At 51.4% G+C, this 13,810-nt stretch overlaps 5 protein-coding genes across 5 annotated transcripts; 4 read left to right on the top strand and 1 right to left on the bottom strand.

Moving 5' to 3' along the window:
- Window positions 1–466: 466 nt before the first annotated feature.
- ASPBRDRAFT_207452 (uncharacterized protein) lies at window positions 467–1,002 on the top strand. The gene is made up of 2 exons (XM_067621802.1): window positions 467–577; window positions 639–1,002. Exons 1-2 carry the CDS (start codon window positions 531–533, stop codon window positions 820–822), a joined length of 231 nt encoding a protein of 76 aa, XP_067479463.1. The 5' UTR covers window positions 467–530; the 3' UTR covers window positions 823–1,002.
- A 632-nt stretch (window positions 1,003–1,634) lies between these two features.
- ASPBRDRAFT_125453 (uncharacterized protein) lies at window positions 1,635–2,602 on the bottom strand (the record flags this gene model as incomplete). The annotated part of the gene is made up of 2 exons (XM_067617792.1): window positions 1,635–2,361; window positions 2,433–2,602. The coding sequence occupies 2 exons, from the start codon at window positions 2,600–2,602 to the stop codon at window positions 1,635–1,637; spliced, it is 897 nt and encodes a 298-aa protein (XP_067479464.1).
- Window positions 2,603–4,904: 2,302 nt separating this feature from the next.
- On the top strand, window positions 4,905–7,882 carry ASPBRDRAFT_126245 (uncharacterized protein; the record flags this gene model as incomplete). The annotated part of the gene is made up of 13 exons (XM_067617854.1): window positions 4,905–5,097; window positions 5,158–5,214; window positions 5,274–5,350; window positions 5,400–5,558; window positions 5,619–5,749; window positions 5,799–6,081; window positions 6,132–6,307; window positions 6,359–6,965; window positions 7,013–7,085; window positions 7,133–7,314; window positions 7,362–7,479; window positions 7,534–7,620; window positions 7,689–7,882. 13 exons carry the CDS (start codon window positions 4,905–4,907, stop codon window positions 7,880–7,882), a joined length of 2,337 nt encoding a protein of 778 aa, XP_067479465.1.
- A 1,284-nt stretch (window positions 7,883–9,166) lies between these two features.
- On the top strand, window positions 9,167–11,456 carry ASPBRDRAFT_55438 (MFS transporter; the record flags this gene model as incomplete). The annotated part of the gene is made up of 5 exons (XM_067627388.1): window positions 9,167–9,279; window positions 9,340–10,326; window positions 10,378–10,509; window positions 10,560–10,750; window positions 11,425–11,456. The coding sequence occupies 5 exons, from the start codon at window positions 9,167–9,169 to the stop codon at window positions 11,454–11,456; spliced, it is 1,455 nt and encodes a 484-aa protein (XP_067479466.1).
- On the top strand, window positions 11,300–13,662 carry ASPBRDRAFT_75463 (uncharacterized protein). The gene is made up of 3 exons (XM_067629282.1): window positions 11,300–11,311; window positions 11,365–12,346; window positions 12,400–13,662. Exons 2-3 carry the CDS (start codon window positions 11,760–11,762, stop codon window positions 13,316–13,318), a joined length of 1,506 nt encoding a protein of 501 aa, XP_067479467.1. The 5' UTR covers window positions 11,300–11,311; window positions 11,365–11,759; the 3' UTR covers window positions 13,319–13,662.
- The last annotated feature ends 148 nt before the right edge of the window (window positions 13,663–13,810 follow it).

Genomic DNA, 13,810 nt, shown 5'->3' on the forward strand with positions numbered 1-13,810 from the left:
CTTCGTGAGGATGTCGCGTGACTCCTGTGCCCTACCCCTACTAACTAGTGTACTTAGCTAGATCTCTTCTTACTGTCATCTATGAACAAAAATGTCCATTGTCTGTTACTTCTGCCATTGTCTCCTATGTTATCAACTCATTCGGCAGTCTATTTAGTAGTCCTAAGTCCAAGTGACAGCCATTCTACAAGTAGATCTGCTCGACGCATTAAGGCAACTCCTCACTACAGACCATGCCTACGTTCACCTGATAACGTCGCCCTGACGCAAGCTCGTAATGTAGAAACAAGCATGTGAAGAAGACAAAGAGGTTATAAGCTTATCCGCCGGAACACGAACCGACTGTCGCTCTCCCGACGGACGTTTAATTTTGACGTCACTCATCCGCCATACCTGTAGAACTATATTAACATGAGATCCCCAGTGCTTGGAACAACAGAGTGAAGGCTTAAGGCTTCGTATATAGGACTGCTCATTATCCAGTCTCCTTATAACGAATCTACATATCACCTCTACAGGTTTCAAATAAAATGGCTGCTGCTGGAGGTCTTACTGGCGGTCACCCGCCATCTGTCCGGTATGACCCCTTCTCCACTACATGTCAACTGTTCTTAAAGGTGTATAGCTGACCACTTCAGCTCCCGTAACATTGCCATCGCCAGTGTGATCGGGATGATCGTCGGCGGATGGATGTTCTTCCGCGTACAATCGCCCAGCAAGGAGGAGAAGCTGTATTCGCAAAAAGACGTTCATACCATGGTGGGCGGGCAGACGGGAGAGAACAGAGTCGGTCGTGCACCGAGTCATCAGAAGAAGGATTGAATGAAGGTGTGAAAGGCGTACGTTTGATCAAGTCTATACTATCAATGAAATGGGCACATTGATGGCGTTTGGTGTTGGGAACTGGGATTGTTTGTATATCAACTGTTTTCTTGCTTGCCAAGTTGTAGGTACTATGTCTATCATGTGGCCAAGTAAATGAAAACACATTTGTGATGGGAGAATGTCTGTAGCTGTGTGCTTTTCATACGGAGTATACTACGCATCTCGCTGTCACGATCATTGCTTTGTCTGCTGCCTCAGGCTGCGAGATAAGCATCCGTCACCATCCTAGTATCAGCTAACCTGCTCCGGTTAGACCATGTACGAAAGGGAATTAGAGTCGCTAAATGCCGGCTCTCATTAGGCCGAATCGGGAAAGGAGCGGATGATGACCACGATGATGGCTGGCTGAGTTTATTTATTCAATGATAAGAAGATGCAGATCGCCGACATGCTCCCTTGTCGCGGCTGAGTCTTATCAGTGCCTCAATTTTTAGAGAGTCGAGTAGCTTAAAATTCTTCCGTTGATATCTTCCAGTCCTCAGATGACATCGGTCGCTCGAAATTGGAGTTAGTGTACTAACTACTACGAGTATCGCTAGTGGTGGACGCTGTCGCAATATATATCTGTAATAATACTACTACTCGGCCTAATACGCACCGCATCCTCATCCACAATCAATGGCATATTATCATATTATCACTAGCTGCTTCATCGTAAACCGCATTCAAGGCACGTTTACCAGTACTACTTTACTTGTAGATAAATAATCGACAGACAGAAAGGTACAAACCAAAATATATATATTCCACTAGTAGCTAGCGGCATCAGGTATTGCAAAGAGTGGCCTCTCTCCCCGACGCATGCGCCATGCATTTGTCGACCGAAACAAATCCCAGCAATCCTTGACCGTCCATCCCCATACCCGGAGGAAAGTCTCGGTGACCTCCCAACCAGTGGGATCCCAGGGGTCTTTCCAAACAATCACTCCCGTTTCGCCTATCTCGAGGGGACATCTACGCCCCGGCCGAGGTACTTGAGAGCGGTAGCCGCACATATCCCGACACAATTGACGATCATCCATCAGGTCTTCCATTAAAATCAGATTGTCGCGCATCCTGGGTATAGGGATGAGATCGAGCCAAGGATGATGGGGTACCGTGCGTTGAATCTCCGTGGGCTGCAGTGCAGGAGGCAGGACAGCCTCCCGATCAGCTGTTGTTAGACATCGTGGTCCAATCATGGCGAACATTGAGAGCGCCTCGTCGGCAGCCATATCTTTGGCGTCGTAGCCCAATATGTCGACATTAGAGTACAATGCCCGCAGAATGTTCAACCGAGTTATGCCCAAGCGCAGATCGGCCTGGGGTGAACCAATTGCAAACTCAAAATGCACCATGGCTTCTAGTTGCTGCAGGATGGTGCGGGATATTGCGGAAAGAGGTCCGAAGATGCTGAGTTCATCTAAACATTGGAAGTCGAGTCGATAGGGCGTCGATGCCGTTAGGAACCACGCTTGAGGATAGTATGGATCGGAACTCTCGGCCAACGCTTTAGCTAGATGCTGACGGCGTCCTGTCCGGATCGTCAGCCAGCGGACTCAGGAGACTCGTTTGCCAACCTACTTCGGGCCCTCTGGTTTAACCTGTTCTGCAACCTGCGCCTCTCCTTCGGATCGGTCACGCCGATCCACACATCGTCAAGTCTAAGCTCAATCTGCCGCGGCGGTGATGTGGAGTCGCGGTGAGCAGCCGCATGTCCACCTACTGCTTCCCGCATGGTGAGTGGTAATATTGCTCAAGCAGGAACTTACAAGATGCTACTTTCCTGTGTTGGATGGGAAGGCACTGGTTGTGACGGCGTTTTCTGCTCCCGACCGTTATCCCCGATCTTATGTCCGGCCTTTGTCATCCATCGTCCCCACGGCTTGGCGCTGTGGCTCGTTCTTATAGAGCCCATCTTCGGATGTATGTTGATATAGATACTGAAAACATCTGCGATGGCAACAGTGCAGTGCTCCTGTAATGACAGACAGTCCTGCTCATCAGAGTGGCATCTGCTGGACGTTATGATGGACCATATTGGAGGCGCATATATTGACATCGCACCCTTGGCAGGCAACTTTGTTATTGCTCGAATCGGCTTTCAATTCAAGACTCCTTGCCTTTTCGCATTCAAGACAAACAGAGAGCCGACGACGTGTTGGAAATAGCGAGAGGATGCGTGAAGTGCCTGCAAAACATCTTCACCCTTGCGGCCTCAAACTTAGAGGGCATGCGAGGTCGGTGCAAGGGATGAATGCCTGAAGAATGAATGATGATACCTATGAATAAGGTAATAATGCAACCTCAGCTCACACAGACCAAGAGTGGTACTCAAGTTGCTCATCCCAGATTGACTGTAGGGAAGAGTTGCTTTTTTCAACCGACATCTGCCCAGCGCGATCGGCACAAGTCATTGGTATTCGACTACTATTTATCGAAAGTATGCATCGATCGGAAATGGGTTTAGAAACACAGCCAGCCAACTGTTTGTATATATGCAGCATCGGGGTGAATGTGGCCAGCTGACCGGACACACTGGCGATCGGCATTAACCGCAGCTCAAGGTTTTGCTATCGCTCGCTCGGACGCCTTCTGGCTCAAACGAGCCAATAACGAGCTAGGTCTTTCCCTTGCTTTCGAGTGTAGGTGAGCCATGACCAATGTATCTTGTCGGCAAAGCTTGTCGTGTATTGGCCTTGTCTTGGAAGAGCTCCGCAGAAATGTTCTCCCCTCCGCCTAGAGCCTTTAAGGCTGGCGGCCGGGCCACTAACCCGAACCTTCTTTCTTGGGATAGAACTCCGGATGTGTGGATGCCAACATCACCGCACTGACTGAATTGGTCATCGCTGGGCCACCTCCAGACCGTGCCACTGTGCACGCGGCAGAAGTAGCTGCGAACGCTGTACGAGGAGGTCGTGGAGACGACTAATCGTGTAAACTTTGGCCACTACACTACTACAGAGCGATATATCCCGGTCACTTGGCAGCTCGGTGAACCTCAATTTTGCCTTAGCTGCATGCTAACCTGGATGTCGGCTGACGGGGTCGGAGACAGTATCGACGGACTCCCCCACTCCAGCCGTCGAATTCGCATCCTTTCACTCCAATAGGGAACAAATCAGCATGGATGGATCACACGATAGTCATCCGCCGCAGGGAGCGACAAGGGCATGAGCGCAGTCACTCCCGGAAGAATTCCTCTCGAAAAGCGGGGAATGCAGGAGTGACCAGACTCTGACATGGATTCGGAGTCTAGCGGCCAATGAGCTCCACTCCGAGAATAGATAAACGTGCTAACAAGCTTGGAGGAGATGGTTTGATCGACCATCGATTAGCTTCCATCCTTAGCTCCATCCCGGCCCCTCAGCACCGATGGCGATAAGGCCAGTCAACGCGGTGCCCCAGCACGCCATCCAACGCCAACTGACAGAATCAACGTCGGGCCACTTGTAATACTTTAATAGTAGAGCTAATATAGAAGACGCAAGAGGCGGCCCCAATGGTGTTTGGTAGGGTTCTTCAACGCTGAATGACGGCTGCCTGCCACATGGCTGCTGCTCTGGCCGGAACCTCACGCAGAATTCCAGAATGGCGCTGAACCCTGCACGATCGCCATCCGGTGTCGGCCACTCCGATGCCACCACGGGCAGGCGATATGACTCGTGGACTGGCCGGCAGCTTATCAGAAACCTTCACGGTTGGTGACACTACATCCGCTAGAGCTTCACGGTCGGTCTTGGCCTGCTGGGGTGCTGGGCAAGAGAACCAATCTGCTAGGGGCGCCCCCGATAGGATGGTGTGCTTGACCTGCAGGTTGTTATCATTTATGGTGGGACTATCGCAAGACTGCAGCTACTCCTGCCACTTTTGTGGTACCTGCTCAATCATTGTGACAGATAAGATGCAGGTATCCGCGGGGTGTACGGGCTCTCCCAGGTTGTACTATTGACCTCGGTGCATATCCCTTTCAAAGGCTTGCTCACTCGGTCGCTCCTGCGCCAAACGTTGTCCTCTTCGATACTCAGGAGGCAGCAGGCATGGCTTCCGCCTTACACCCCGAAAACGAGGCCAAAGATGCCATTGAGACGAAGCAAGCTGGTGTCACCGACTTGGATCCGGAGCTGCTCGAGGAGAATGATGACCTGAAAAGGCAGAATCTTGTCGCCGAGCAGAAGGAGCTCACCCCTCTTGAAGCCTTCAAATGGAACGTTGAAGGAGATCAATCGCCCTGTGAGCATTGTTGGACCTGCACTGACCCATGTTGTCCGTTTGCTGATAGCAGGGATTCAGTTCCAGAAGTCGCTGCCTGTGTGCCAAACACCGATGATCCTACCTTACCATGCAACAGTCAGTCCACCTGTCAGGGCGAATCAAGGTGTAGTGGCCAACATACTGATGTGACACAGCGTTTCGGGCATGGGTTTTGGCCACGATTTTTGTTATGCTCTTTGCGGCTGTCAACCAGTTTTTCAGTTTGCGATATGTACGTGCGAACCTCAACCCTTCAACAGCACAGCGGACTGACTGTCTAGCCATCTCTCACTGTCCAATACGTTGTCGCTCAGTTACTCGTCTTCCCCATTGGACGAGCATGGGAGAGGCTGCCGCGATGGAGGGTACCACTCGGAAAGTTCTCCTTTGACTTGAATCCAGGCCCATTTAGCATCAAGGAGCATGCATTCATTACCATTGTAAGAACCACCTCATTGTCCAATACATTACATTTGTGCACCAGAGACTGATCAACCCAGTGTGTGAACATCAGTGCCAGCACAGCCTACGCCTCCGGATCACTTGTCGCCATCGTCATGCCGCAATATTGGGGGAAGGACTACGGCGCGGGATTCTCATTCCTATACCTCTTGACGTCGCAAATGATGGGGTAAGTTGCGCAACCTCGATTTTTTTAAAAGGCAAACCTAACAGTCTAGATTCGGCCTTGCGGGCATGTGCCGGCGTTGGCTCGTCTATCCTGCGGCCTTGATCTGGCCTCAATCCCTGTCATCCACAGTTTTGTTTCGTGCCCTCCATGAACCGCAAAATCGGGCACCTGCCAATGGTTGGAAGCTGAGCCGGTACACCTTCTTCGGATACGCGACTCTCTTCGCCTTTGTGATCTACTGGTTCCCGGACTACATCTGGACAAGTCTCAGTGCGTTTGCATTCGTCACTTGGATTGCGCCGCACAACCAGAAGGTCAACACTATCTTTGGTGTAAGGCTTGTCGATACTAGATGCTCTTATGGTCTCGCTAACATGGGTAGATGAACTCGGGTCTGGGGCTGCTGCCGATCAGTCTGGACTGGACCCAGATCAACTACGCCGGGTACCCTCTTATGACCCCTTTCTATATTACCTGCAACGCCTTTGCCGTGGTTGTTTTCTTTTACCTCTTCCTCTCACCCATCCTGTACTATAAGGATGTTTGGTTCAGTGCATAGTGAGTGCCGACCTTGAATACACACTGAACCATCATTAACAGCGTGCCCAGCCTGCCTTTGCTCTCCTCTTCAACCTTCGACAACACCGGGAGCTCATACAATGTGACCCGAGTCATCGACTCCCACGGTGACTTTGTCCTCAGCAAATACAAAGAATATTCACCCATGTATATATCCATGTCGTACTCGCTCACCTACGGCCTGTCCTTCGCGGCGGTGACCGCCATCGTGGTGCACACCTACCTCTACAACGGATCGGAGATCTGGGCCAAGTTCAAGAACGCTCGTCACGGAGGTGAAGACATTCATCGCCGTTTGATGCGTGCCTACCCGGAGGTCCCGGACTGGTGGTACGGCGCCTTGTTCATCGTCATGGCGGGACTGGGGATCCTCACGACACGGTATTGGGAGACGGGTTTGCCGGTCTGGGGTTTCATCGTGGTGTGTTGCGGAATGGGCGTGGTTCTCATTGTTCCCGAAGGCATTCTCGAGGGAACGACTAACCAACGTATCTTTCTGAATATCATCACGGAATTGATTGCTGGGTATGCATGGCCGGGTAAGCCGATCGCCAACATGATGGTCAAGTGTTACGGGTATAATTCCGTCAAGCACGGAATGGACTTTGCCCAGGACTTGAAAATGGGGCAGTATATGGTGAGTCGAGCCGATAGGCCAAAGAGATGAAGCATTAACGGGCCTAGAAAATTCCTCCACGGGTCCTGTTCTTCGGACAGATATATGCCAGCATCCTCGCCACGATGACACAGACAGGCGGTAAGAAGGTCATTACCCATCAATAGACTCAAGCTGATAAGAGGCAGTGCTCCGCTGGATGATGGGCCATATCTCGGGGCTGTGCGATAGCGACAATGCCCAGCGATTTACCTGCGCCGGCGCGAAGGTGATGTACAACGCCAGTCTGATCTGGGGGACTATTGGACCCCAGCGGATGTTCCAGTCTGGCCAAGTCTATCATTCGCTGATGTACTTCTTCTTCATTGGTGTAAGTTACCTGCTGCCGATATGTCGTATCCTTGCTGATGAAAGCAGCCCGTGGTGACGGTGATTGTGTATTTGATCTACCGACGTTATCCGCAGAGTTGGGTCAAATATATCAACGTCCCCATTTTCTTCAACGCTGCAGGAAACATTCCTCCTGCTAATACGAGTTCGTCCCGCTCTCAGACTATTCAAACAGGGAAAGAAGGCTAACATGGTGTAGCGCAATACTCACTCTGGTTCATCTTCGGATTCCTTTTCAACTACCTCATTCGCAAACGCGCGTTTGCTTGGTGGAAGAAGTACAACTGTGAGTTATGCCTTCATACTCATCTTTCAGACAATATGATGGCTCATGGCTGACACTCGATATGCTAGACCTCTTCCAAGCTGCCATGGACACCGGTACCGCCATCGCCACTATCGTGATCTTCTTCGCCCTCGGATACACGAATACCACCTTCAACTGGTGGGGTAATACAGTGGGATCGAACACCGATGATGAGAACTCGGTGCCGTGGTTGAAGGTACCTACAGGAGGTCATTTTGGCAAGGGGCCTGGGGAGTTCTAATAGCATTGCCTCAGGGTCGGATAGTGGCTGGGTAGCATTCATGAAACACTGCTGACGTATATGTCGAAGTGGAAAATGGATGCCCGGGAATTTATAGTCTTGATAAAATCGGCAGAACCTGAAAATAGCAATGACTAAGCAACATTATGATGATATGGTATGAGTCCAGGTGCCTATTCATCGGAGCAGGCTCACAATGTAAGAGATATGATACCAACGTGAGGTGTAGACCGGGGAGGACAGCAGATAAAGGGCACAACAAAGGCTTAGGACATAGCTATGCTATTCCCGATAACTACACATCTACATTATGTTTATCAATGAACAAAATTAGATAACCACCGAGCAATCAGCAACTGCCCTGAGCCGACACAACCGATTCCATTGACGCTTTGACAGCCACATAGAATCCATGCAATTCTCCCAGCCAATGAAGACTTATCCGTCAACCCTCACGCGTAAGGTAGTGACATCAAATTCACCTAGATTCACTCCTTGAACCCACTTTAATCCCTTATCAACATATCATTTTCCCCTGGTATACCAGAAAATTTTGTCTGCCCAACGCCTACCCTCGGATACCCTCGGTTGGTATCGGCCGCAGCCACAGTACCGAGCGGCTAGCCGTCGCATGAGCCACAACGCCGAGAGTATCCGCTGTCAACTTTCGGGGCAATGATCCAGGAGAAGAGCCATGATTGGCTACAATGCATCAGGAACGGAGTTGTGGCTAGTGTATCAGAGTATCCGTAACGGCGCGCGGAAAAAGATGGATCGGGGGAGGACAAGGCATTGTTGGTGTGTGTCTCGGGCTCGGGATGGATGGACGTGGTGCCATGGCCAGAAGCTCGTGGAACTGGTATGAAAACCCTGATAGTGTGTTTTCTCTTGACGGAGTAGTATGGGAATGGGGCCCATACTAGTGAAGTGGGCTTTTTTTTTCTTGCTGGCTTGCTGGCGAGCTAGTAGACTGGGGCTCTTTAGTCACTGATACTTATATCTGGTCGTTGCCATGTCTCTTCCGAGGATGAGTGTGAGAAACGAGTGTGTTGTTGTTGTTTCAATTGGCGCAGTGCCCATCTCTATCGGCAAGCCATGGAGCACGTAACCGAATACGCCAAAGAAGCCTCTCCGATTCATACCTCCGATAGTGAGAGTTATTCCGATGAACATCCCGAACATCCCGATTCTCTCGAGCTTGCTCGCATCAATACATATCGGTTGCAGCAACGGGCTACGGTAGGGTCTACGAGAGGTCCCGAACCCCGCCAGGAATGGCTGCCTATGGGTGCTGGGAAGGAGTATCCGCCTTTGCTTCCTGACCCGGAGAAGTATGTCGTCGAGTTTGATGGTGCCGATGATCCTCTCCATCCTTGGAACTGGACTATCATGCGGAGGTGAGTTGGAGTCGGATTACGTCTTACCGATATGAAGAATTCATCACTCATTGCGTGTAGGACTGTCTTAGTCACGATCCTCTGCTACTGTACCTTCGCCACAGCCTTCACCAGCGCCGTCTTCTCTGCCGCCGTCAGTGCCGTCAGCGAGGAATTCCACGTCGGACGAGAAGTCAGCACCCTCGGAGTCACTTTATACGTTCTCGGATTCGCTGCCGGACCGACTATCTGGGCCCCGGCCTCTGAACTCATCGGACGACGCTGGCCGTTGTCGATTGGACTCTTCGGATGCGGCATCTTCACCATCGCCTCTGCCACCGGCAAAGATATCCAGACCATCATGATCAGTCGCTTCTTCGCTGGTCTCTTCGCCGCCAGTCCCGTCTCGCTTGTGCCCGCCGTCTTCGCCGATCTATTCAGCGCAGCGCACCGCGGAGTCGTCATGTCGATCTTCTGCATGGCGGTGTTTATCGGCCCGTTCGCTGCGCCGTTCGTGGGCGGGTTCATCGCCACGAGCCCGCTGGGATGGCGCTGGACCATGTATATCTCATCGTTCATGGTCTTCCTGGCCTTTGTGCTGGTGTTCCTCTTCCTCGACGAGTCGTACGCTCCTGTGATTTTGGTCCGCAAGGCCGCTGTCCTCCGTCGACAGACGCGTAACTGGGGCATTCACGCTAAGCAGGACGAGGTTGAGGTCGATATCAAGGAACTGGTGCGGAATAACTTCACTCGTCCGTTGTCCATGCTTATCACGGAACCCATCCTGCTTCTCATCTCACTGTACATCTCTTTCGTGTACGGCCTGATCTATGCTCTTCTGGGTGCGTACCCGGTCGTCTTCGATGATGTGTATGGCATGAGCCCGGGCGTGGGTGGACTTGCCTTTATCGGTCTGATTCTGGGAGAGTTGGTTGGAGGTGTCTTCATCCTCTGTCTGCAGGGTTCGTATAAGCGCAAGCTGGCGGCGAATGGGGGCAAGCCTATCCCTGAATGGCGTCTTCCGGCTGCGATTGTTGGCGCGGTTGCGTTTGCCATTGGCATGTTTTGGTAGGTAGTCTCACTCTGTGAACGTTTGGTTGACGATGCTAACTAAATCAGGTTCGGGTGGACCGGATACACTAATAAGATTCACTGGATGGCTCCCACAGCAGCTGGCATCTTGATTGGATTTGGCATTCTGTGCATCTTCCTGCAATGCTTCAACTATATTGTTGACTGCTATCCCACTTTGTGAGTACATTCTTGTCCAGCAAGACATGGCATGGTGCTAACTGAAGCAGGGCCGCATCCACCATTGCAGCGAACACTATCCTCCGATCGGCAGTAGGCTGCGTCTTCCCGTTGTTCTCGCGCCAGATGATGGTCAATCTGGGTGTGCAGTGGGCAGGTACTCTGCTGGGGTGTATTGCGGCCATCATGATTCCCATGCCTGTGGCGTTTATGATTTTCGGTCCTTGGATCCGTCAGAGGAGTAAGCTGGCTGCGTCGCCGGCTCGTGATATGGAAAAGACCAGTAATGCTTGATGTCGTTATGAATGAGGATTTGTACATAGAATAGATTAATGATGATTATGTTTCACGAGAAGTTGTATTTTGTTCCTCGGGGAGAGTGTATTCGGCGCCTTAGTTTGATCGTCATGAGGCCTGGAAGCTAGGTGTTCATTTCCTGAGGCTACCTAATAGCGCTGAAATCATTTATGCAAGAACAGGCAGGTATTTCGGTAGGGAGAGTTGGGTATGGAATTAACTCCACGTGAGTAACTGTCCTTTGCCACAGTCGCTCACCAGGCTGCAATGTATTTCTGGACTTTCTTGGACGTGGATGAGTTCTTCCACCATGTAAATTGAGCACCGGCGTGGGTGAGATTTTGATTGCTGCCTGCCGGGGTTCCCTGCATCACCATCCCTGCACAGCCGTCGGGGATATGAGGCGTTCTCCCCGGTTGACCCTGTTCCGGCGAGGGGGACACTGTAGCCAGCTCGCCACAACATGCTGTCTTATTATTCTCAAGTGGAAGAAAGAAATCATAGTGTGAGTTCCTGTCATTTTCCAATACCAGTTGTATTGCAAATTCACAGGATCAGTGACAGCAGGCATCGGCTATATATCGGTGAAATCCAAGCCCAGGATCCACTGCGTTCCAGAGCCTTGTCAGGAACGGTCCCTAACTCGCTGACTGGCCTTCCCAATTGAATCACTAGTAGTAACGGCATGTGTTAGGTATCATGTTCGGCCGGGCCCTGTGCATCGGCCAGTCAGGGCGTCCTGGAGATACCCCGACTCCCCGGTCCTATAAGGCTACCTAGCTGCCAGTGACCAAAGTACGGACAGCTACAGTCTCGCCTCTGGTGGACTTTCCAGTTTTCTACTAATAAGGGCTATGTCATCTCTGCCCTCCACTACCCCCTGAGACCACGGAGCAAGAATCGCCAGTCAACCATCACAATTTGACATCCTCCTCAACCCCATACTCCCACTCATGGCTCCTCAACCATCATCCGAGTCGCCTACAGAGCGTGAGCCACTATTACCGCCGGATGGCCCCTCTGATCGTGACCAGCCCACCGGCAGAGTTCGCAGCCTAAGAGCAGTCTCCCAGCGTTTCCTCCTGCCACTCATCTTTGCCTCAGTGGTGGCGGCTGATTTCGGCAATTATCTCTCTTACGCCCCTCAGATCGCCATTTTCGAGTCCATAATATGTCGCCGGTTCGGCGCCGACAGTCATACCCTAGATGCGGGCGCGGGATGCAAGTCGCCAGAGGTGCAAGCGGAACTAGCCCTGGTAAACGGGTGGAAAGACATGTTTGACCAGCTACCAGGGATCCTGTTGGCCCTGCCCTATGGCTTTCTCGCTGACCGAGTTGGGCGGAAACCTGTCCTCTTGCTCAGTCTTACCGGCCTGTTGATGGAGGAGCTGGCTATCCGGGTGGTATGCTGGTGCAGTGCTGTTCTCCCGCTACGGACTGTCTGGGTGACTCCGATCTTTCAGCTTGTGGGCGGGGGCCCTCAGCTATCCACGGCCATGGCCTACGCTATGATTACTGATGTGGTGCCTGTTAGCAAACGGTTTGCAACCACCAGTACACTGCGCTTCTATCGACTTGCTAACGGACAACTAGTGCTCACGTCTTTTTTCTCTTGGCTGCCGCAATGCTACTCGGAGAGATTTTGGCCACCCCCCTCAGTGCCTTCTTGATGTCCTGGAGCCCATGGGTTCCTTCGCTGCTTGGTGTAGCAGCCCAGTCATTGGGTCTCCTTGGGACGACACTTTTGCCTGAGACAAATCCTCGGAAAACATTTGACCAGGAAGGAGAGGACGGTGAAGACGATCAACACCATACTGATGATTCTGCCCCTACCCAATATTCCCCAGGTCGTCTCTTTAGCACGCTACATAAGCAGTGGAATCAGGCCAGGGGCATCACCATTAATGCAAGGAGCGTCAACCTCATTTGCATCGTATGCTCCTTCCTTCTATCCAGTATCGGTCGTCAGGCATTACAGTTGATCATTCAATATGCTTCCAGACGTTTCTCCTGGAGCATTGCGGGTGCCAGCTACCTCATCACGGTCAAAGGACTCATCAACCTCCTCACCCTTCTGGTTCTATTGCCGAAAATATCAGATTGGTTGCGCAGACACCTGTCATTCTCCCCAGTTCTCACCGACCTTCGGATCGTGCAGTGGAGCGCATGGATCCTAACCTTAGGGATGGCGCTGATGGCCATCGCAAGCCAGCCACCGCTGTTTGTTTTCGGAGTCTGTCTACTTGCATTCGGTTGGGGTTTTTATTCAGCGCTGAGAAGCTTGGCTACGGCTCTGGTGCTGCCATCGCAGGTTGGTGTTTTGAACACGGCCATTGGTTTAGCACAGAGTATCGGCTCCATGGCCTCAGGGCCTATTCTGGCGGCTGCGTTTCGACGCGGGGTGCACCAAGACGGCTTCTGGATGGGATTACCTTATATCCTCGCTGCTGTTTTGTTTTTCTTTGCGAGCTGTTTGACTTCGGTTGTTCGCATCGTGGACGAGGAGATATGATCATGACTGGTGTTGATGCTACAGGCGATACCAGGCCAGTAGAATACACCGTACTGCACAATTCATACCATGTTCCCTAGGTTGGGTATCTAGTCAAATTATACTGCAAATTCACATTTCCACGGACAAAACATGATCAACGTCCCTTCAGTTTTTCATTGGCTCGACCACGCCACGTAGCCCTGCTGGGCTATTATATTATCCTTAGGAGACTTTTGATGGGTTTTTTCTTTCGATTTTCAGGTAGCATTTCAAACCGCGTGCGATCTGATTTATTATCATAACGACAAGCAGATACATAACATCTTTCCATGCCAGATCACACATTGAAGCTTAATCTGAACTAAAACTTTCCTGAATATACCTAAGCCGATTTCCCAGCTCCAGTCTGACACCGTCGTACTCATTCCCCGACCTGTTACGGCTGTATCTCCTCCCCGATGGATGGGCAAGTCCCTATCTCCCCCACTAATGCAATGTAACCCAACTATA

Source organism: Aspergillus brasiliensis (assembly GCF_001889945.1).
Source record: "Aspergillus brasiliensis CBS 101740 unplaced genomic scaffold ASPBRscaffold_6, whole genome shotgun sequence".
NCBI classification, from domain to species: domain Eukaryota; kingdom Fungi; phylum Ascomycota; class Eurotiomycetes; order Eurotiales; family Aspergillaceae; genus Aspergillus; species Aspergillus brasiliensis.